We start from the raw sequence: 25,461 nt of genomic DNA on the forward strand, positions 1-25,461 counted from the left end.
CGTCTAAAGGCGTATTCCTTTTCGTACATCGTTTTTTAAGGTTTTGTGTAAAACAAAACTTAATTAAAATCGATTCAATTTCTGTCTGTCACACGCATTTTTCTCCAAAACGGCTTAACCGATCTGAACAAAATTTGGTGGACAGATGGGAACTATAAAATCCCACACATACAGCGAGTGGCATAAATTTTTACACGCAAAGAGGGGATTCAAAAATTTTTTTCACCGGGTATAGTCGTCGGTATCAAATGACAGGTCTCCATTTGTACTTTTCGAAACTGACATTAGTTTTGGCACGAATTGCAAAGTGGGTGAGTAAGGAGTCAAAGTGTACGCACTTAAAGTGAGACACGACTCATTTTCGGCAACTACCCAACCTAAAAATCCGAAAAAAATCAGGGTGGTGCGCTTAGATGAAATCTAGGCCTCAAATATGTCCCATTCCGATATCCGCTCAAATAAACTTACTAATAGTATATTACTACTCTTTAGAAATTTACTGAAAAACTACCCTTAAATTCATCCTAGGACTTCCGATGTCCCACTCCGGTATTTCCTCAAATAAATTTACTAATAGTATATTTTCAACTTTTAGAAATTGAATTAAAAAACTCCCCTTAAGTTCATCCTAGGTTTACTAAATTTTGCACCGACTTAGAGGACGGGCTCGTGCATACACATGCCAAGTTCCATGAAAATCCAACTACTACTGTCAAAGTTATAGAATGAATGGTTTACGGTCCACATGCCCATACCACCGCGCTTCCCGATTAATCTTTCACCCACGTACCACAAACGTAATTTCGGTACGATTCACATATCACTGTTATAGTAGTTCAAACTTATCAATTTCGTGCTAATTAACAGCACCCTAAGCCATACAAATAAGATGCTCACGTCATAATTAACGAGAATAATTGACATTCAAGTGAAATATCAAAATTCCATTCAAGAAGAATCTAATTCTCCCTAGCCCTTATTAAAATCGGTTTTGTGTCTGTCCGTCACACACATTTTTCTCGGAGACGGTTATAGCGATTGCCACCAAAATTTGGTAGAAAGGTGGAAACTGTGAACGCTCACGCATGTAGTGAGTTACATCCTTTTACGTCGAATTTAAGGGGGGTCCCCATACATGCAAAATGGGGATGTAAATTTTTTTTTCATCAAATATAGTCATGTCGGGTATCAAATTAAAGGTCTCAGTTAGTACTTTTCGAAGCCGGTCTTAGTTTTGACATTTGTTGGAAAGGTGAGGAGAGCGGGGGGGTTGAAAGTGACCATTTTTTTAACGAATCCATTCTCAGAAGGTACCCAACCGAAAAACTATGAATGTCAATATCACTTGAAAGTGGGTATTTTCACATAATATATGCATATTTTACGTGCTACATGCTAATGGGACAAATGCACAATCAATCCCCTTTTTAAAAGAAATACACAAAACCTTTCATACCTGAAGCGTCTAGCTTCCGGTTCCCCGACTTGTTATATTTGATGTTGGTTAAATTCTTGGAATTTGCTAATAATATTAAACTCAGAGTGTGAAGCGGATGAGGTTGACTATTATCAATAGATCAATTAAATCGCTTTCTAGAAAATAGAGGGCAATGGAATAGCTGTCGTGCACTCGTCGCTCCTCGCATCTTTTTCTTCAGCCTTCCGTTCACAAGCGGGGTCGGCACCAGTTGGGGAACGCCACTTCATCCAGGTTGCGTTAATGCGTGAAACAATTTCATTACGCAGTTCTCCATTGGCTTATAGCATTGGTTCGAGATATTTAAATGGCTGAGTTCTGGCAATGGCAGTAACCTGCCCCTCGAGATATTTAAATCGCTGAGTTCTGGCAATGGCAGTAACCTGCCCCTCGAGATATTTAAATCGTTCAGTTCTAGCAATGGCAGTAACGTGCCCAGAACTGAGCGATTTCAATATCTCGGGTCAATGCTATAAGCCAATGGAGAACTACGTTATGCTCCTCACATAGGGAAACACAAAACCTTATATACCTGAAGCGTCAAGCTTCCGGTTTTCCGACTAGTTTAAATTTTTGCAGCTAACTCATGGAGTGCTGCCTCCGTAGACTTTCCTTTTTGGTAAGCATTTTGCCTACAGTGAAGTGTAGGGATGTATGCATGAACCAATCTTCTAGCTTTTCCAGCCCTTTTAGTAGTGTTTCCAGTAGTCTAGTGGTGACTGAATATCCATGTAGGTAGGTTTCCCTGCTTTGGGAACAAATATCACCCGGCAGTTAATTGGAATATATGCAAGCAAGCTGTATATTTTGAACATGTCGACACTGGTCATTCATTCCCTCTATTACTGGAGCGGGAATAATGCCATACGGACCCGCAGACTTGTATCTATAGAGCCTGTGAAATACATATTTCATGCTACTTTGCATGGCAGAGTCCAATCTTTCGGTGCCTTTCTTCATCACTGTGTGTGTACCTTCCCCTCCGTAAATGTAGATAACCCTCCCGCTGCCTAATATCGTTTGAAACTCTTCACTCTCCGACAAGAGCCGCAATGTTAGAGGATGCTACCGTGATGAAAGTAGGTTCATTGCTCAAATTGACGAAATGTGGATCGGTTCCTACCAGATACTCTAATAGTCTCGATCCTTTTGCGTTGATTTTGGAACTTCCCCAACATATGTTGTGGGCACTATAACCCACATGTCTTCATGTGCGGCATGTTGTGTTCCACTAGGAACTACCTCTACATCATACGGGATATGCAGAGCACTATAAAATCTCTTTACCTCCCTGTTGACGTTTTATGGTAAGTTTAGCCGTTGTGGTGTCGCCATTACATATGTCTTTAACCAAGTTAGCCTACCAAGTTAGACTACCATGCAGGAGCGCGGTATATCACTTCTATCAGATATCAGAGAGGAATACTAGGGTGACGTTCTCTGCGAAATTGCCAGATCCCTCAATGTGAATAAGGAGACGCTTACAGATGCGTATGGAAGTTATATATTATATGGCTATAGGCATTACTCAGGGAACCACAAAATGAGGACGCAGTTTCAGAGGAACACAAAATGAGGGCGCTGAGGTGAGAGCTCGAAAGGCTTTGTAAAATGACTTCCGGCAAAATATCCAAAACGCGCATGCAGAGCAGTTTGGCCTAACAGGTTTTCTTGAAAACACCATAGAAGTAGTGGCGGATTGGTCTTGGATATAATTCACATCCTTGTCGTGTTTTTTTTGATTATATAAAGGAGCGTTTCCCACCTGTTGCCACTTTCAGTCACGCTGCTCCCAAGCCAGAGGTGAAGCAGCGTCTGAGGAGTTGGTTAGTCCAAAATCTGGGAATGCAACTACTTCAGCAACAGCATCAAATTAAAGCTGTTATGTGCTATATTTTCTCTATGGGAGCAGCTCATGGAAAGGAACCGCTAAAGTTACTAGAAAGTTTCAAGCTTTCATTAATTCATGCCAGTGTTGAATCATGAGGGTACTCTGGCCTGAGGCAATATCAAACAGACAGCTTCGTTGACGTCCGGAGCAGATACCCGTGGATGTAATAACCAGAAGTTGGGAAATAGTAATGGATAGGTTACACATTGACAAGGATAAATAATTCCATTGCAGGCTACGCCATGCTGGAAGATCCAAAGGAATCATTTCCACGATGACACACACTGCCTCACCCGATAGTGTCCTATGTGTGTTGCATACCCTCAGCGCGGCGTGTCGCTATGCCGAACTCACCCTTCATCAGTTCACCGTGTTCTCCAGTGCTTTCATCCAGACTGCCCCTCCGATAAGCAGCCGTTGGCTATATTTTAGCCCTCCAATATTAGGCATCATACTTGCCTTTCCGACGTTTTTTAACGCATAGTCCAAGTGCCCTTTAAAGCGTAACTTGGCACCGATTACTACCACGTGCCTAATGATCATTTTCGAAGCTATCTTTTCATTACCAACCGGGATTTTGACAGTATTGTTTTTTCTGCGACTGCTAATAAGCCATTGCCATTTGTCATACATTATGTTCCACAACAAAGGAACCAAAGCGAAGCTTTAGGGAACACATACTGTCACTACATATTCTTTTGGTAAAGTTAAAGGCATTTCTGTAATCTTCCGTCACCATCACGCAGCACTTACCAACGGACGACACCTCCGGAGTGACCTCTGCGGTCACACCGGGGATCGAGAAGATGCCTTGGTGAACCTTTGCACCTTTTTCATCAGATCCCCTTTCGCCCAGGTCCGTCAATTTCGGATCAGCGTAAGACATATCTCTTTTCTTGAAAATAATTGTTATTTCCAGACGAATCTCTTTTTTCTCCTTTTCCCGCGTTTTACTGCCACCCTTGTCTATTATTGCTCGGGTTTACGGGCAACAAATTCGTCCCGTTTTGTCAAAGTGGTACAAGCTTTTTCCGGAACTTTCGCCGGCTGAGCTTTCTCCGACGAGGAGGTTCTTTTCCTTTTGGCCTTTTGTTGAGCACCAATAATAATAATAATAACCGTTGGCGCAACAATCTAATTGGATCAAGGCCTTGAAGTGTGTTAGAGCACTTCATTCAAGACCAAAACACTGTGGTCAGCGTTGCGCTCGCAAGATTATCCTGATTTGACTCAGGTATTCATTCACAGTTGAGTCGACTCGTATCCGACGTCAAATCACAATAGGAATCCCACTGCCACCAGTGAGATTTGAAACGCCACCTTCCGTACGAAAGCCTTGTGCTCTAACCACTCAGCTATCCGGATACGTTGAGTACCAAGGGGTCTATTAATTCCGTTCCTACTCCATTTACCCGCGTTCTCACTTATTTTATGTTGGCGAGGTTCCACCTGCATTTCTAGCATGCTCTCTGCAACATTATGCTTGGGCGTTTTTCTCCTCTACTGCCCTAACATAGGACAATTTAATGACCCATACTAGAGCCATGATATTTTGGTGAAAATTCCGCCTCTTGTTGATGAGCTTAGAGAATTCATTTATGCTTACTCCCAATGAAACAACCACTGTTGCAACCTTCTACGCTCGCCTTTTATAGGAGCAGCATCCATGTCGATCGGGGGGCCATCCATATTCCTTTCCGAGTCCTGCGAAGAATATCGACTGTCGAAAGGTATCGTTACCCTTGATAGTGACCTTCCGGACCCTGTACCGTAAATAAATTTCCTTTGGGTATCCTTCCTATATGCGGCCTGGTCTGATTATGCTTCAGGTTAAAGTTGCATAATTCGGCAAGTCTTCACACGACCTCCTCGCAGTAGCCGCTTGAAACTATATTTGGACGGGCCAAGAGTGTGTAGGGTCGGGTTGGCGGTAGCCTCATCTAATTGACGAGGATCTGCTTGCCTACTGGTCATGTGTTAGGGGCAAGTGGTTTTAGCAGGGGATGAGCCGAAGCAAGAGCCTGCGGATCGTCCTCCCTACACTGGAGAAGGTGTTAATAAGACCCCAAGTCGAGGTGGAATAGCATGTGCCGAGGGCTGCGCGGCCAATGGGGAGCTTGGTCTTTAGTATGCGAACTCTGAATACCTTGGGCACCTTCAATTTCAAATAAGATCTTTACCTTGGAGAACGTGTACATTTCCTCGACATACATGGCTCCCGACCGATCAGCTCCGCCAGAAGAACTACAACATTTGACAATCACCACAGCAACAAAAAAGGTCAACTTGTTGATAGGCTACGATGCCAATGCAAGGCACGCTTTGGAGAAGTTCAGAGATCAACGAGAGCGGTAAACCATTCTTTGTTTTGATTACTAATACAAATCGATTCGTGTATAACAGGGGCAGTACACCAACCTTCCATTTCCGCAGCTCGGAGAACTGTGGAAGTTGGAAGTAGAACTGTAGTAGTTAGGAATATGGACGCATTCCAGTTTAGATCTTGCTGAACTCCAAATCCATTCAGAGATCCCAAGTCGACTGGAGGAAGTTTGGTGAAGTTATCAAGAAAAAACTTTCCGGTGTGAAAATTGGGAAAATTGGCACGGCAGACGGACTGGAGTCAAAGGTCGGAGTTCTGGAAAAGGCATTCGATGCCGCTTTTAAAGTAGCGTGTTCTGCTAAATATAGCAGTAAGCATTGCCACCGTGGTGGAATGAAAATCTCTCCAGATCCTCCTCAGGAAGCTAACCAGGGAAATCTTCAACATCTACTACACGCATAAATATTGGCAGCCATGCAAAGACTGCCTGAAGAAGTACAATTCGGCGAACCAAGGCGGCCAAGAGACGATCTTTGTTGGATTATTGTTAGAACATCGAAAGCGCCAGCAAATCCGCAATGCTGAGTAAGATTCTATCCAAGGAACATAGGAGTCCATCCTTTTTGAAAAAGTCAGAAGGCTCCCGGACGGAATCTTCTGGTGAAACTTTGGAGCTGCAGGTTTAGACGAACTTTCATGAGAGTGAAGAGGACTGTGAGGCAGAGCCTTGCTTGAAGGGATTGCAGCCGTCCTAGCCATGTGTGACTATTAAATCGGTAATTCCCGAGGATAAGATTGGCTGGGTTATAAACAGCTTCTTCGTATACAAATCTCCAGTCCAGATGGCGTAACGTCAGTCATTGTTCAGAGGAAGCATGAAAGGGTTGCGCCGTGGCTTGTCGAGATTTACTAAATTTGTATCTCCTTAGGATACGTACCACAGTCTTGGAGATGCGCAAGAGTGGCTTTCACACCAAAAGCGGGCAAGCGCGGCCATTAGTCCGCGAAGGACTTTCGACCAATCAACCTCATCTCCTTTGTGTAGAGGACACTTGAGCACGTCCTGAGTTATGAAGAGAACGCCCTTCTCTAGGTCCTAGCATGGCTACCTTAAAGCCAAATCCACAGAAACTGCTCTCCAAGAGTTAATTGGCGTGATGGAGCAGTCATTGTAGTACAAACAGTATACCCTAGCTGCCTTCTTGGATATAGAGAGAGCATTCAACAACGTTAGTACCAACGCCATCAAGGAAGCCTTGAGCAGAACAAGATTGGAGGGATATCTTGCGCATTGGATTATATCCATGCTAAAATGCAGGATCATCCACTCGGATCGGGGAGCCAGCCACTTAACCAGAACGGTGAACAGAGGCTCCGCCCAGGGTGGCGGCATCTCTCCGGTCCTCTGGTTGCTAATAATGGACGGAATTTTACGAATATTGGACAGCAGCGAGGTGAAGGTGGTGGCGTATGCCGACGACTTGGTGTTATCAGTGTCAGGGATATTTGACTCCATTATGAGTCACATCATTGAAAGAGCGTTCCGAAAGGTGTGCCTGTGGGCCGCAAGATGCAGACTCGGCATAAACTCAAGCAAAACAAGGGTACCTGAATTTAACCTACCGCGGCTGAATGGACGCAGATTGGTTTCTTCCCCCAATGTACAGCATCTGGGTGTAATCCTGGATCCAAAACTAAATTGGAGATTGAACATAGGACTGCGGGTTAAAAAGGCCTGTATAGCATTCTATGCCGGCAAGAGAGTATTTGCAAAGAAAAGGGGTCTACAACCCAGGATGGTTCTCTGGATGTACATAGCTCTATGGCGTCCAATTCTAACGTTTTCAGTTTTCAGCAAAAATTACAATAAAACTAAGCTTAGTAGGATTCAAAGAACCGCCTGTGCAGGTGTTACTGCAGCGCAGCAGTCCTGCTCCCAATGTACTCCTGCATCTCCTCCCCCTAGATCTTCACATTCAATACGTTGTAGCGTGCAGTGCCGTCAGACTGCGTGAGTCCGGATGTACAGTGAAGCATTATGGCCATAGCAATATCCGAGATAAAGTACCTCGGGAAATCTGGGCATTTCCCACGGACTATGCCACACGCAGGCTGAACTTTACGAGAAACTTTGTTGAGGACTTTTCTACCAGGGCAGAGTGGAAGACCGGCGACGTGTTGCAAGGCTACGACACAGTATTTTTCATCGACGGATCAAAGATGGTCTGTGGAGTCGTTCCGAAGGCTTTAGCGAATACACACTGTGCATCCGAATCGTATGGTCTCCCCGGTTTCGCCAGTGTATTCCTAACGGTAGTGCTGGTGATACTGCAAGCCTGTCGATGGCTGGGGCATGATCCGAGCCCCAAGCGGAACATAGCCATTCTGATCGGCAGCCAAGCGGCTATTAATGCGTTTTACTCAGCGACAACATGCTCCAGGCTGGTGGAACAGTGTAGAAACGTGCTGAACAATCTATGCGGCCCGTTGAAGGTCACCCTTGGAATTACCGAGCCGACGGATTGGCCGGCGGGGTTCTGCTCTTTGCAGTCCTTCGGCGGGTACAGTCGGTGTCTCGCTGGACGGAATCTATTCGCACTACTTAGCAGTCACGGACCCCAGATGGCAGAGGACCACCTGTGCCAAGTGAAGGCGGATTTGGCCCACGAGCAAAACCCAATCACGAGAGCTCTTGTGCCAGACACGTGGAAATGCATAGAAGATTACGGCGGTTGGTACGGGGCACTGTTCCATAGGGGGCCATGCCGCCTACCTACATTCAATTCGTATTGCCGAAATTACGGAGAGGAGAGGGAGACCCTTTGGCATTTCATTTGCGATTGCCGAGCTCTAGCTAGAGTCAGACTACGGACACTGCATAAACCATTCTTTGTGGACCTAAGAGAGATTTCTTGCTGTAGGGTGGTATAACTGCTTTCCTTCGTGAATGTTATAGGCTGGCTCTGAAGATCTGAGCCGGCTGGACTCTGCCTTCCTGCTCACATAACAGCAGCCAAGGTTTTAGGAGTTTGTGGTGTCAAATCCTCTTATTATTAACAAAGTTATAGTAGGTCGAAGTTGTCCATTTCGTGTAAATGCACTTCCCTAAGGCATGATAAATTGTTGTGCACCCAATTGCTTCCATAAGAAAGTCACAAAACGTTTCATATTTGAAGTCCCCCTCCTGGTTTCCAGCTTCTTAATCCATAATCCATAATGCAGACCCAATTCAGGCACCCAGACTGCCTATCCTTTAGTGAAACGAAACAAAATTCACGGAATTTCTTACACCAATCGTAACAAGAAATTCATCATCAACCTGTGCAATGCTTCTTACTCAACGTGATCCATTGAAAATATAAATAAACTCACGCAAAGATACAAATTTCCTGCCCCAACGCGCACTCCCACTCGCCATGCATTCATCTGCCGGCGAAAACCACTCACAACAAAACAGAGCAACTCGAAAGCACTCATTCAATGGACCAGAGAGGATTCTGGCAATCTCTCATTCAACTTCTGTTTCAATTCCTCAATGCTATTCAACCATTGCTCAGCTGATTCCAATCAGCCGCATTCAACCAAACACGCCGCATACTCAGCCGTGCATTCAGCAATTGCCAAACCGGAATTTCAAGTCCGCCGAAGGAGTTGAATGCGCTGTCTCAAGACGCTTTCAACTTCTTGTAGACGAATTGTTTTACATTTTATTTTCCGTGGCCGCGGCTGAAAGCAGTTTTTCTTGTTTTCCAAATTCAGTTACATTTCAGTTGTCGTGCGTGTGGGGTGTACGTGCACGCTTCGCCCATTCGTGAGAAATTTCGAACTTTCAATTGTTTCGTGAAGTGCATTTCTGGCGCTTTTGAATTATTTGGATGAACTGTGGGAATATCGGCGGTGATTACTCGTCATCGAAACCGTTTAGTGAGAATCCAACGGCGCGATGACAACTTTCAGGTCGCGTTTCAAGTGTCCGCTCATGTTGGTCTGAAAAATGGTTGTTTTCGGCCGCGACGAGTTTTCTTTTGTGTGATCGAGAAAATTGTGAAATAAGCAAGTGAATAATAGTCTGGGAATCACAAGGTCAGGCCCAGCGAAAGAAAGTGCCGCGGAGCAGTGAAAAGTTCAGTAGAAATTTCGCAAGAAAAAAGCGTCAATGAAAAAAGTGAAAGTGGTCGCTCGTTCGAAATATCATAAAACCGTGGCCGGAGTCTGAGTCGCGGCAGCCGAGCCCGCCAAGTTTTTGTTGTGCATCATTTCGACAAGAAAAAGCGGATAAATTGGAGTAAGACACGGAAAAGAAATTGCTTGACCGGCCCTTTGTTGCGCGGAGTGAAGAAGTTCGTTTTTTGTGCATCTGAAGGCGAGGAAAGCCCATCGGAATGGCTCCACCGACCTGTAACCTGTTGCATGTGCGCCTTGCATGGTTCACAGTTTTAATTTTCGCAGCTTCCCTAGCTTCCCCGGTGAACGGGATCGCCACGAGGACAATCAACAAATGTTGCCGCATTGGTGAGCATTTGGACCAGGCCAGCAGTTGCATCGCGGGAGGCTCTGAAAAATGGGTTCCTCAGGTTTACCTGATCAACCGGAAGACCACCTTTGAGCCTCGAGGCGAGGCCCCCAAGTTCTTCCGGATCCAAGAAAATACTTTCCCGAAGACGTGTCAGGAGCCTGAACTCTTTACGGGCTCCAGCAATGTCATAATATTCTCCAACGGGTCCTTGTACTTGTTCGAGAAAAATAGCCTTTTTGCGCCCGAGGACTATTGTGCGGAGAGGGATGCAGCCTTGGTTTGCTCCCCGCACCAGAAGCACCGTGCGGACTGGCTGATAGCTCCCAGGAAGCTGGCAAAGGTGCACAAGTGCTGCGGCATGAACTCCGCCTACAACGAGGAAAACGTGACGTGCCTGTTTTACAGCGACCCCAAGCATCCTTTGTACCGCGCCCGAGTGACCAATTCGACCAACGTGGAAATCATCTACGGCTTCCCGACGTGTACCGTAGGACATGTGATAGTGGGCAAGTACCAGGATGATCTCCTTAACATGGAGAGCGGGCAACTGACCCTCGAGTCCGGGAAACAGTTGGGACCACCGGATTTCTGCTTGGAGCACACGATTGAGAAGGATCCTGTGATTGATACGGACGTGACCCACGTGAAGATCTTTGCCTGTTCCGAACAGTTTGCAGTCCCTGCTCCTGCTCCGGAAACCAAGCAGGACATTCGGTTTGTTTTGTACTCGATTGGGTTAATGATTTCGGTGATCTTCCTATCGGCAACGTTGGCAGCTGGATTTTTAATGCCTTCAAATCATCACGTGCTGCACTGGCGGTGTCAAACTTATTACGTGGCCTGTTTGCTGGTGGGAGATTTACTGCTGGCAATTTCGCAGATTTCGGGAGATAAAATTTCTGGCGGAACCTGTATTACATTCGGTGAGTAGAACAAGTGTTTTTTGTATAGTGATAAATAGTTTTACTAGATTACTGCGCTAGGAAAGACCGGTCCCGAAGGGAGACTCGTTTTCAGAGCGTCGAAGGCCGAGATTGCTTCCTCAGACCAGTAAAACTGACGCTTCTTTTGGAGCATGTCTGTCAACAGTGCAGTCAGCGAAGCGTACTTTCGTACAAATCGCTGATATCACCCACACATTCCAAGGAACCGTTTTTTGATAGTTTTCGGCCGCGGAAAATCTTTGATGGCCTGCACCTTGTTGGGATCGGTGGAAATCGTCCCCTTACCATTCATGGGCTCCAGGTATAGCACCTCCTTTATAACAAATTTGCTCTTCCGGATGTTCAATGTGAAGCCAGCGCGTCTCACACAAACAGCCACTTTGCTTAGGAGCAGTAAGTGCTGGTCGACGGTCTCTATGATGAGCTGCACGTCATCCAAGTTTACAAACATTTTATGACGCAAGTTAGCAGAGTTGATTTTGCAGAGCCCAAACGGCATGGTCACAAACTGATAGAGTGGTCGCCTTGGAACTGAGAAGGCTGAGAAGGAAGTCTTATCCTTGGACGCCTTATCCAGTGAAATTTGCCAGAACTCATCCTTCAGATCTAGACCTGTAATAAATCTAGTCTTCGGGAGATCGCTGAAGATCCCCTGGATGAGAGGTAAAGGATAAGCGATCTTCATGTTGACATTGTTTACCTTGCGCGCATCAAACCAAAGAGGCACTTAACCCGATTTCACCACAAGGGTCACCGGTGAAGATTAGACGATTTGCGATTCCTCGATGACCCCCAAAGTCATCATTCGGTCAATCTCTTCACTGAGAAGTGTCTCTGCTTAATCGGTTTATTTTCCTTGTACGTCCTAAGCCCTCTGACTCCAAAGACTGAAAACTGCCACTAACAGCATCGAACCTTGTTCACTGGTGTGTCGTCAACTGATGTTGGTTGACGTCCCCGACACTGTCATGAACAAACTGAAGGTGCAAATAAGCCCTGTCTGAGTATGTACTTGCGTAGAAAATCAGCACCAAGGTATAAATTTTGGGCTAACGACGGGATAAGGAGGAACGACATTGATTCCTTCCGATCACGAAACGTGATGTCAGCCGGCACCCTACCTACTGTTGAGTGACTAGTCCCGTCGGCTGTCCTGAAATCGATGCGTAACCTCTCCCAACTTTACCGGCTGTCGTTAATAATTTTCTGGGAGAAATCCGAAGTCATCAGTGGCTCCGGTATCAACCAATTCCGAGAAACGTTCACCAAAGACTGGAGCATCCGAGTACGGGTGGATATCATTGCTGGGAATGGCCAAGCAGTAGAGACGACGGTTTCGCATTATTCGCTGCTAATAATTACATAGGCGAAGGGTTGAGTGCTTAGGTTTTTGCATTATCACCTCTGCTACTCCGAAAAGTTGTTCCCTGGCCACTTGGTATTGCTGCAGCCTCATGAGTAACGACCTCAGAATTGAAAGCAAAGGTCGTGGAGTCAATCCAGAAATCCAGCTAGTCGCGTGCATGCAGGAATGATTACTTGGACAAGGCTTTGGAACTCGGCGTTTTGGACACAAGGGATTGTACGTTTTTGGAGGCCCACAACTGTAACAAAAGATTTAAGGGTCCTCCGACAAATCCAGCAGGCCAAATCTAAACCAAAATTTTGATTCTCAAACTGAGGATTTCCGCAGATGTACTTCATGTTCCCCTCCTTTCCAGGTTGAGCAGATTAACTGTGTAACTGGTTAAAAAGCCTGTTTTGAGATGTCCCTTTAATACTGCGCTCTGCTATGCTAATTAGCTCAGTCGCGAACCGTACTAGCCGGAAAGTAGATAAGTTTTTTCTGAACGTCAGCCTCAGCCCACGACGTAGTAATTGAATCGATTTGTCTGCCGTTAAGGAATTTTCAAGCCTATTGGCTAGCGAAAGTATAGCTTCATTATAGCTTACAAAGACTTTGGATAGACCTTGCATCAGTTCAAACATATCCCAACCATCTATTTGGTTCTTAAACTGCTGGTGAAGAGCGGTCCACTCGATTCGGCTTACAGATTGGTGGTAACCCTAGTACCAATCTGCTGCTCTGTCTCTGAAAACAGAAGTGAGTGAGTTATTATTCCACGCGAAAGAGGAACTGGTTGATTGGTAAATGCGTTGAAGCGACATCAAAGACCACCCCCAGGATGCGACGGCAGTGTAAATACGATCCGCTGAGAAAGTATTAAGCGATCGTGCCTGACGTTCAAGAGACGAAGAGACGAATGTTGAAGTGCCTAATACACCAAGGGCGCATTCGGGTTTGAGGATTGGAGAGCAGCCAATTGCTCTCGACCACTCCTCTAACTCGAGACGCCATAAATGCGTCCGTGGCAATTGCATCCTGCGTGGAAGGATTAAACCAACCTATAGAATCTCTCCTTGTGACCTTGTGTCACCGTGAATGATCGTGGTGTGTTGGATGGTCATATTCAGCTGGACTCCAATCACCTTGCATGGACGTGGAAGGAAGGTGACATTGATCGCGTTACAGATTATTCCGTGAAGAATAATCACGACGATGAGACATTGGGAACGACCAAAAGAAGTCTGAGAAACCCAAGTAATGCACTAAAAGCAAAAATAAACGGTAAATTCGATTAAATAAGAAAAAGACGTAGTATATAAAAGGAAGAATAGAAATGATCTAACTAAGCGAAAAAAAAAACAAAAGAAAAAAAATCAAACAAAGAAGAGAAAATAATGTGTAATTCCAAAATAACGACCAACCAATCAGATATTCGAAAGAAATGCTGAATTCCGAGGACTCTCTCTCTCTAAATATTCAACTCTTATATTTCAATCACCGGAAAACTCACGGCTGCCCAAAATGCCATCCAAACTTCAAAACTTGCTTTCGACATGTGCGCAGCAAACTTCCGAATATAATGCTTATTAATGGAGGAACAATCATCGAGTCGCTCCCCATCGCAGAGTATTAACTTACATAAGTAAAATCAACCAAAGGAACCGCGAGAATTCAGTCTTCCTCGTTTGGAATCCGAAAAGAAAGTAAGGATGAATCATTGCGAATGGAACGACACGGAGTTTTCTCGACTGCCTCCGTTTTTCATCAAAGATTTCTCTCACCCGTCACTCCATCACGATGAAGAATACTAACTTTTTTCTAAAGAGGATCCGGAAAAACACTTCTCAGAAACTCGGACGGCAATACCTTTGAACATATAAAGATACACCTGCAAAGGCCCGTAGATCCAAAGACTTTTTGAAGACAATCACCTAGGAGACACTAAGTCCCAAAGCCAAACACAAACAAGTCGGGAAAGCGGAAGCTAGACGCTTCAGGTATGAAAGGTTTTGTGTATTTCCTTTATAAAGAGATTTGAGTGTGAATTTGTTCCATTAGCATGTAGCACGTAAAACATACATATATTATGTGAAAATTTCCACTTTCAAGTGATATTGACATTCATAGTCTTGAATTTGCAGAGAAGCGGCAGTTTTGACCTAGTATAACTTTGTTAGTAATAGTGCGATTTTCACCAAATTTGGCAGGATCACGCTCTATTCTATAGCCTATATCGCTGCAAAATTATGTGATCCTAGGGTGAATTTGAAGAGGGTTTTCCTGTCAATTACTAAAAATTATAGCAATGTGCTATTATTAACTTTATCTGAACCAGTATGGGTATGGAGAGTATTTCGGAGACTAGGCACCATATAGTGACAGTCCCCTGATTTTTTTCAGATTTTTCGGTTGGGTTTCTGAGAATGGGTTCATTAAAAAAATGATCACTTTCAATCCGCCGCATTCCCCATCTTTTCAACAAATGTCAAAACTAAAAACGGCTTCGAAAAGTACTAACCGATACCTTTAATTTGATACCCCACATGACTATATTTGATGAAAAAAAATTTACACCCCCCTTTTGCATGTATGGGGAGCCCCCCTTAAATTCTACGTAAAAGGATGTAACTCACTATATGCGTGAGCGTTCACAGTTCCCACCTTTCTACCAAATTTGGTTCCAATCGCTATAATCGTCTCCGATAAAAATGCGTGTGACGGACAGACAGTAAACCGTGTTGACACAAAACCTTAAAAACGATCAGCCTTTGTGGTATACTACCGAGGATAGGAAACTCTATAAAGGGGAATGGGAAAATGAGCCATAGGCACACTTTCTTCTGGGGAAAAAGGCGTGAAACATAAACGAAGTCAAGTGCACGTGGGACCTACAAAATTGAGGAACTATTTGATCTCTGTCCGATGCATCAAAACGAAGTTGTGAGCCAGAATAGGTTATCCTTCACTGGTTTATTTATTGGAATCAAACAAATTTCAAGCCATATACCTAGGAAATGTTGAGCCCCACGTTGGTCACCATTTGTAATGACTAACGAATAACAGCTCGACGGTCTCTTAATAAGACGCATCCTCCAATAGGATGCCAAGGCATGGAAGGAATCTCAAAGGCCGCGCCTCACAACACATCTAAAGTAGAAAAGCAGCGATTGAGGATGCGATCAATCGTGGATTTTCCCTTTCCAGTTTTACAGTTCCACGCGCAGTCCGTTATTTTTTTTATTTTTATCTTTCGATTTTAGCTCGAGTGGCACTCTGTCGATAGGCTCACGCGGATCCCCTCTTTCATGAATTTTCGATCGAATTGGTCAAAGGACCCCACATTCAAGTAGGTGTCGATGGAGATTCAGTATTTGCAGGCGGACCTTTATGTTCAATTTCGCAATTTTTTTAGATTTTTGGGTTAGCTTCATTTTTGGTTATCTTCAGCCACTCAGGATTGTCGTATGACCATCACTCAATCCCTTTTTGTCATTAGGTAACTCCTTTCCCACGCTACAGCGTCCGCTGCCCTAAACGCTGACACTATTGGGAAATTTTGTTTTGGAAACTGATACCATGCCCTCTAGCATCATTTAGTAACCATGAAAGAGGGATCAGTGCCATACAGAATCAAAGAGGACTCAATGAATCTCCCTGGAAAGTGCCCTTCTGTATTCGGATGGGCTCTGAGGTGTTGGTGCCCTCACCCTTCCATGATTGTTCCCAAAAACTTTATTACTTTGAGATCAATGCGGTACGGGCTGAGGACATCGATAAGCCAGGTTTGCGAGACGCTGTCAGAAGTCTTGGAGCAATCGATATATCAACTAAAGAGATAATAGTTTATTATCATAGTTCGGAAATTTATTGGAAGCCTCCCTTGAGTTTATGCTGGAAGCTCAAAATTGCTGTAAATTAGATTGTAATAAAGAGCATCATACTGAAAGTTTTCGTGGAAATCTTATTATCATTAACAAAGTTATAGTAGGCTACAGTAACATTTTCTTATGGATGGAGGTGTAGCGGTGTATGGGATTCGCATTATTTTTATTGGCATCCATCCATTATTGCGGAGGGTCACCGTGAAGTATTACTTCGCGGGAAGTGCTCTGGTTGTATGTTTGGTTACTTGCTCGACCTGCTTTCAGGTCTCGTTCCAGTTCTGGGACTTTCTTCTGGATCGAGGCTATTGACGTGTTAGCTGAAATCTAATTCGCTATTGAGGTTAACATCTTGTCTTCAAGGCTGCGAGGTCTATCGAGAGCGTCGATTAGCCTCTTTCTCTCCACCATGAACATCGGACAGTGGAGCTTAACGTGCTCCGGGCCTTCAAGTGTAGCACCGCATTGGGAACAGTTGGAAGACTGGTCTAATCTATTTCCACCCATTTCTGAATATCATGGATCAGTGTATGAGCCCTGCAAATTTTTCCGCAATTATCCCACCTTTGCTCCCATCTATACAGTTCCTTCCTAGTGGCTTTTCGGGAGTCCGCAGTTATTCCGGACGGGGTCGTCCTTTTTATGTCGTAGAAATAGTGCGCGTCTCCAATTGGCTTATTTCCGCGATTATACAAACTGTCTTACATTATACTGTCCTGTACGTATTCCGCATTCCCAGCGAGATTAGCTGGTACGACAAGCTCATCATCCTTCGGTTCACAATATTGCCCAGTGTTCTCGCCCAGATAGGAGCCCCGTAGGAGCTGACGTTTCAATATAAAGCAATATCCCCGCTAGAAATCATATAACCCTTGTTGCCTTTTCTTTCAACTTAACTTGGAATCGATCATCAACCCCAGGTATTTAATGATAAGACAGATTGGGGGCTATGTGAAAAAGGCACGCCAGATGGACTTCGGGTGGTGGCAGCAAAACTAACTCCTGCCTCCTCTACTGGGTGAGAAAGATCAAAGCAAGGTGTTGTTCGTAAATTTATTGCACGCTAAGCCAGCATATGTACATAGAATGTTAGTTAGGCCATCACCCAAATATTTTTCCATTAAAAGTGCACAAAACCGTTCATACCTGAAGCTCTGAACTTCCGCTTTTCGGCTTGTCTATTTATGTTGCCATACACCAATCCTTCCTGGGAAGCCAAAGCCTAGCTGGCTAGCCGGAGTTCTGAAATTGGTGAGCAATTTTCCAAGAGGGATCCGCTTTTTCGCGCAACAGATAACTTTGATCCGTTTGGTGATCCGAATACCATAGTGAATTACTGGACACATTGAGATGTTTAGTCTGATTATAATCCAAACTAACCTCCTAAAACCTAAAACAATATTCCTTCTTTCAATCATCACAGTAACCCCTATCGTGTGACACATCACGTCCTCACTAATTCTGATCAAAGTTCACTTGACAAACATAATCTCTTCACTCGTCAAGATTATCACTTTTACCTACTTCCAAATTAACTGTTAATTATTTGTGACCCATATAGTGTACATCCCCAAAGAAACTCCAGCAAACAAATTATCAGCTCTAACTAGATTAGGCCAGTTGTTGGGTCATTACGGTTCCATGTAAAGCCAGGGGCAGCAGCAAACGCTTTGCAGGCGCTAATTACTTGACGGGCATTACGAAACATACTGCACGCGAGACCCATCCGCTGTAATTACAGCTTGATAAGGTACGGGGCAGTATCATACAAACTGCGGGGTGTAATACGTGCCAGTGATAGTTTGTGATAATAAGCTATTGTGAACTTTGTTCCATAAATGACCGAGAATTAATGTTAGGATATAAAAATGCAGCTGACAGGCGAGGTGAGTTACTCAAACATGGGTGGAAAGTTCAGGTAAAGGGAGGGAAAGTGCAGCAGACGGTGACGTACCTAGTTGTCATGTGTAGTTTAAAAATATGATACCAACTATAAAAATGTGTAACTGAATACAATAATTAACTTGGGAATAGAACTTCCACCCTTTCAGTTGAGTGGAAAAACGCATTATATAAGGGAGAAGACGTATCAGTCTGTTTGGACACCGGCGCCTAAATGTTGATCCTTTTCCCTACTAATCCCATATAAAAACGCCTCAGAAATAAATATTTCAGAAACTTGGCGGTCGACTCCTTGACCATATACCGCCTATCCGCCCATGGTTTTGGGTTCTCATGCCGATTACCTTTAAATTTCACCGCTTCGAAGGTAAGGACCAAAACACATTAAATGTTTCTCATTCAAATATTCATAAGAACGGCCTGAATGGGCTGGTGGTCGGTTCGATTGCATGATAGCGTCCACCTTTAGAAACGTTACCGTGACATGTCAGTAATTAGTACGGTTTTTCCCCTTCCCGGCCGACCGTATTTTCTTTTTAAAGTCAATTAGTTAAAGAATAGATAGTTGGTTCACAGACGGGCAGGTAAAGACGCTGAGATAAGAATAGAGACTAAAAGATACATATTAAGTACAGCATGGAAGATGTATTCAGCAGATAGTGCCTGTGGGATGCCGTGAAAATGACTATGAAAAACACGGAAAACTGTTTTTGTCTAACGATAAAAGCTATTATGTATGCAGCACTATTATGCTTTTAAAGCTATTAAATTTTTATTACAAGAACTTGAATCCCGGAAAAAATTCACGAATCTAAAACAAAACCATTTCTAGATTGACCACATGGTCCGTTTTCAATCCGTCAATTAGCACCCCACAGATTTGATCTAGTCTGCGTCTGAATGGCTCCAGCAGTTCAATATTTACCTGTCTTGTGTATTTCTTAATTAACAATCCCAAACTTGCAGACATTCAAAACGATTTACCTTTTGTTGTGCACGAGACGATTCTTACAATGCGGACCTTCTCGCCAAAGATCGCATTGGGCTAAGAAAATGAGCACAGCCTTCCATGTCCATTAACGATTACTGAATCTCGAATGACCAAATACTACAATAACAGCAAGAGCAGATGTTCCTAAAAACGTGAGAAAATACAAAATTGTGTAGTTTCCAATTTCGTGCCTGTAACAAGCCTTTGTTTTCGTCTCCAAACTTCGGAATTTACACAGAACTGACGAAATCTGATTGTTTTCTGGGATGCAGAGTGAAAACAGTGGAAGATATCTTTTTATGTCACTGTTGAATTATTACCTGTAGAAACCCTTTACATGGTCTTCTCAGGAATGGGTATTTCTGGGACGTAATGTTATATGAGATCCATAAAATTTAGGACGAAGCGAAAACTAGTAAACATTAGATAACAAGGTCCTGTTTTGAATGCAGTTTGAAAGGTACATACAAGGAAATCTCCCAAGTGAAAGGGGTTCCCTTGTGGCACAAAATAGGCAAGAACAACGATTATGATTTATTGGCTTGTTTTGTGTATCTTTTTTCTGTAGTTTTCTTCGACATCTAGGGGCCAGCTTTCTTTTGGGAATGTTTTCTGGCTAAAGAAACAGGAAAATGACATTTTGTGTGAAGGCCCCTTTCTAAAATAAACGTTTCGTTAACTTTTTGCGCAATAAACTCTGCAACAGGTCGTAATTGTATAGAAGGACAGCGGGTTTTTTTATAATCGGTAAGGGTTAAGGCTTTTGTTTTTGTTTACATTTCCAAATACTGTAGCTGAGAGTAGGAACTTTTGTATTCGATTTTGTGAATATTGCTCCACAACTCGGTGGATTGAGTTCAGAGAAAAACTGGGCCTTACTATTGTCCCTTTTATTAAAATCGGTTTACTGTCTGTCTGTCTGTCCGGACAATAAGGTGTAAATTTTCCAAAAACGCTGGTGCACATGTTCCAGCGTGTGCGATTTTTACCCACTAAAACCACCTCCTAACTCCTGTCCTCTTCCCTATGGAACCACCACAAAATATTTCGTCGTGGGGTTGACATGGCTCTACCTCTCTCTTCGCCCATCGATTGTATTCGCAACCGCGCCTTTCTCGCCTCCTCTGTCTCTCTTAATCTGCATTGAATCCGCCCTACCCTGTCGTTCACTGCATTCCAACTTTCCCGTCATGTAAGCATTTTTCTAATTATATGTTCCGGTGCTAGTGTTCCTTCCAATGTCTCCTCTAGACTCTGCCTTTCCTCTGCGAATCTAGGGCAATGGAGGAAAACACGCTCCAGGTCCTCCGCAATACCGTCGCATCTGGGACAGTTACGGTAACCTCCATGTCCCGTGAGAAACTGCGTGAGATCATAGTTTATCTCACCATCCCTTCTCTGTTTTCATTTGCCGATCAGAGGAAGTATCGAGTCCATCATAGATAGGTGCCTTCTCATTGGCCAAACTGTCGATCGGCATCATTCCGGCTACTGGTGGTTTCCTTACGCCGCTCCGTGATAAGCACCGCTTTTGTTCTATCCTCCGCGAGTACATGATTTGCATCTTTCAGCCACTTCTTTATAGCAGTGATTGCTTCGGATGAATACAATTCCAAATCCGCCAGATCTTTTGCAACAACAATCACCACCACCACCACAATATGTCATCAACATAACTCACTATTGTTATCTTGCTAGCAACATGGACTTTGAGGACATTATTATACATGATGTTCCGCAATAGCGGTCCCAGAACAGAGCCCTGAGGAACATCCGCGGAGACAATGTATTCTTTGGTTCCATTGTCTGTGTCGTACCAGAGCCTTCTATCTGTTAACTAGCTGCCGACTAGCGCAGTTAAGTAACTTGGTCCACCAATGACCTCCTTATAAGGTTCCAACTGGCAGAGTTGAACGCATTTTGCACGTCAAGGGTAATCACAGCACAACACTTGCTGGTGCCACCCGTTCCGAGCATCGCAGTTTAAGCTAAACCAGTGACTAGTTTGATAGCGTCGATCGTTGATCTGGCCATAAGGAAGCCGAATTGTCGGCCTGATAAGGCTCCCAGACTTTCTACAGCCGGAAGGAATCTGTTGTAAATTATTCTCTCCAACATTTTCCCCATAGTGTCTACTAGACATATAGGTCTGTAGGAAGCCTGACCTTTAAATCTCCTCATCACAACCCTGTAGATGCACCCCTATGGGTATCCGCCTCTGCGCAGAGTTGCTTGAAGTAGTCCCTCTTGCTTCGCTATATAGCCAGCTTCAAGTTTCTTTGTAACCCCTCTGTTTCACTTCTTGGTCAATCCCACCCATTGCTTTCTGAGCCGCTCGCCTGCTCCGATGGCACACCGATCGAAGATCTGGCAATTCACTATTCCACCAGCTTTTGGGCCTTCTACTGGGGAAAATATAACGTCTCGGCATAGGTGAGTTGCCTTCGCCATACACTTCGTGATATGGAGGACTCTTTCCGGTGGCGTACCTTGTATATTGTCCTGGTCCCACCACACATTTATGAAAGTTTGCAACCGAACCGGACTCCCCTTTCCGCTATGTATTAACCTTTCTGTCTAATCATAATAATACACAAGTGATTGTAGTTGCAGCAGCGACATACCAGCACACGGTCGAAATGCAATCTGATCATCAATTTGAGATAGAAGCCTCGGAGCTGCTGGATATCCATAGAGCCTGGCAATATCTGCACGTAAAGGATCCATTTCCGAGGATTTTATACTTGCGCTTTGAAATTCGTTTTGAACGTCAGGGGAGACTCCAACTAGACGGCGGAGAGGAGTGCTTCGACGAGTACTGAAACTGTTGCCTGCAATGCGGCGTGGCGCAGTGTGCCCCATCGACTCTTGGTCAGCAGTTTCCACGATGACCTCAATCCGAACATGCTCCCTGATGATGACCGGAATTGTGTCGCTGCGACTAATAAAGCAGCACTGGTCTACGACTTACTGCATAGTCATGTGCGCGAATCGCGGGAAACATTCGACGAACAGCTGGTGCAACAAGGGGCGGTACGCGATAGATTGCGGCGAAAGAGTTCACAGCAGGCGGAATAATGCTTCTGATCACGGTGGTGCTTAGACGTCGAACCGCCTCACGATTAACAGTTTCGACGCCGTATTTTCCACTACCGGAGCTCGACCTAGTCACCAACTCAGACGACTTCCGCCGGTTATACGTAACGAATCATTTGCATTTTATACCTACTGCCAGGTGTGGTGTCAGCTTCCTCAGTGAGTAGTATGCAAGACTGCAAAGTTGCTGCACTTTCCTCGCATACCCTCTGAGAACCTGCGGTGGCGTACAGCCATTCAGACTGAAGCTACCCGGCTTGGGATCGGCTACGGTGGAATTTGGGGGTTCGTCCGGGAATCATTTAATTATTATTTATAATTATTTATTTATTTAATTAAGGACAATATACAAAAAAGTCAATTCCTAGTTTAATATTGTCCTTAGAGGGAGGAGCAAGGAAATGGTTTATCATGTCGAGGGAAGTGGAAGTAAATATCGAGCTCCGCGAAGGGTAGTTCAAAAATGTCGTCGAAGTCGTCGACTTAACAGTGGAGTGCATAGGGTAAGGTCGGTGTCATTCTTTGAAGCCTCAAACTTCTTTTGCAAAGCACTTTTGAGGCAGATCTTATTAGGGATCGTGAACCAAGTTGAGTAGCAACAAAACGAGTAAGAAAAGAAGGGACATAACAGGAGAGGAGATCGGACAGGATATTATAAAAGGTGCCAGTAGCTTGATCACACGTAAAGGTTGATAATATATGATCCCAGTTGATTGACGCAAAGGCTAAGTTGAGATCATCAATGTTGGCTTTCCGGAAGTTGAATTTAACAGAATTATGCGCAGTTTTGGCGTCTGAGTGGGGAAGCTTTGCATCAAATTAAAGTTGAGGGTGATGAGCGTCATTTTTGACGCACGGTGAAGTTAGAAAGGAACAGATCGAGAGTGCGGCACAAGAAGTATTTGAAGGTGTTGAAATTCAGGGCAGAACGGTGTTTATAAAAGAAGAGAGTAGAAGGGAAGAGTGGAAGAGGTTATTTGAAGCAACAGGAAGTCCAGGACGGCTACGCCAATTGAGTATGAAGAGGTTAAAATGTCAACAGAGGAAGAAAGAAAGGGAATTTGACACTAAGGAGTTTCGACAATTCTTCGTACAGGTGGGAAGGGCTAGCACACGGGACGTAGATAAAAGATACAATAAATGGGTGGGAGTTAGGCAGGGAGAACGTATCATGTGGTGAGGACGAAAAGGCGAGTTCGACGCGGAGGTGGCTTTTAATTGCAATTGGGACTTGTTCACTAGTGTTTTTAAAAGACGCAGCCCGGTCCCTGTGGAATACTCTTCGGAGGGCTCAGAGTTCAGTAAATTGTCATTAAGCCAGGTTTCGGAAAAACAAATTACATGATGTTGCAGAGCTAGCGCGGATAGATTGAGAGCTCCTAGGGTGGTCCTTTAATTCCTTACATTTTGATAAAACAGACGGACAGTGACAGGACACAGAACTAGTTGCATTGTTCGGCGGGGCAAGCGAGGTGCCCTGAAATTTACTCAAGAGTTGCACGCTTGTACGACTTAATAAACACACCTTGTGTTCAGAAAGAAGGATTGCCGGTTGTGTCATATTCGTACGGATAAGTTGCTTTAAAAGAAGCTATCGGTCGGTCGGGATTGGTGTTTTTTGTCACAGGACAATTGTAAAAATGCGTTGACCTTGCCTTTTAAGCAATCCTGTACCTCGTTCGTAGAAGTGGCGGACGCAAACCTTTAAACAGCTGTTTTGGTGGGAAGGCTACCTTTTACCCGGCGCCGCTGGCAGGATTGAATGAAGTGTCGGGATTTAGAGAAGCAGGGGGGGGGGGGCAGTTGTTATATACATACATGAAAGGGTGGGATGTAAAAATGTTTTTCATCGCATGACTACATTTATTTGGGGGTATTAAATGAAAATTGTCGATTAGTGCTTTCCGAAACTAATTATAGTTTTGATGTAAATTGTAAAATGCGCGAGTATGGAGCCAAAATGTGTACTCTTAAAATAGGAAAAGACTCATTTTCGGAAATTTCCCAACCCAGAAATCGGAAAAAAACATCAGGTTGATTCGCTTATACGAAATCTAGGCCTCAAAATATGTCCCATGGCGATATCTGCTCAAATAAACTTTTTGAAATTGAGTGAAATCCTTAGGAGCTCGTCGTACTTGCAACTGCATAGAAAACAGTATCGCGCATAATACTGCCAAAGTTTCTTGGAATCTTGACTATTAGTATCAAAGTTATAGCAGTTCAAAGTTATTAATTTCGTGCAAATCGATTGCATCTTAAGCCATGCAAATAAGACATAAAACCATTTATACCTGAAGTGTCTAGCTTCCAGTTTGTGGACTTGTTTTTCTTCAGTCGGTTTCGTCATTTTGTTAGGTCAAAGACCAGATGTTGGTAGAGTTAGGAAGTTTTCAAGTGATCATCCAGCGTATCAAGCCGTCATTGTTTCGGCCGCCCTTTTGGCCGTTTCCTATCGACTTCGATGTTTAGATCAATCTCTGAAAGTGAATTCTCGTTAGCGCGAATTTCGTGACCACACATTCGAAGACGCCTCTCTCGCAAAGTATCTTTATTTAGGACGAACGTGCGGGAAATTTTCCGCTTGCGTTGATACGTCGAGCAGCAAAAACGCCAGTTGCGAAACGCCTCTTCATTCATTCGCTATAATGCGTGAAGCAATTTCATAACGCAGTTTCTCATTGGCTGATACTATTCAGAGTAATTCGTACACGTCCAAACGCCTTCTTGTCACTGCATCTTACGTCGCTATACGAGCGGAGTCATAGTTCCCTCCTCTCCGCAGTATGCCGATACACTCTCCCCCTGGGTGTCCCATTGTTAATTGCGGTAGCTTGTGTTCGTAACGGTATGGATCTACGGAAAATTGAGCTTCTTCTGAATGGGTCCGTTAATGGAACCAATTCTAGTCCATCTCGTATGTTTCTAACATTTGATGCTACAGCGTTCAAAGTTCACACTACTGAGGCAGAAAGAGTACCCGTTGGCAAAAGGGTTTCCAACACTAAATAGATTTTGATGATTGAGGAAATAGTTGGTTCTGCTTATGTAAAAACAGGATATTTTTTTTTCAATACAGTTTTGGACTCTCG

At 44.1% G+C, this 25,461-nt stretch overlaps 1 protein-coding gene across 2 annotated transcripts in view; it reads left to right on the forward strand.

Moving 5' to 3' along the window:
* The first annotated feature begins 9,414 nt into the window (after window positions 1-9,414).
* Window positions 9,415-25,461, forward strand: part of LOC119651391 (probable G-protein coupled receptor Mth-like 1) — a 304,680-nt gene continuing 288,633 nt past the window's right edge. Inside the window, exon 1 of one of the 2 annotated variants that reach the window (XM_038054972.1) lies at window positions 9,415-11,130. In XM_038054972.1, the coding sequence (XP_037910900.1) occupies window positions 10,074-11,130 (1,057 nt within the window). In that variant the 5' untranslated portion in view covers window positions 9,415-10,073. The remainder of the gene's footprint in view (window positions 11,131-25,461) is intronic. The other variant, XM_038054973.1, reaches the window with a different exon arrangement.

The sequence above is a fragment of the Hermetia illucens genome, chromosome 3, assembly GCF_905115235.1.
Source record: "Hermetia illucens chromosome 3, iHerIll2.2.curated.20191125, whole genome shotgun sequence".
NCBI lineage: Eukaryota > Metazoa > Arthropoda > Insecta > Diptera > Stratiomyidae > Hermetia > Hermetia illucens.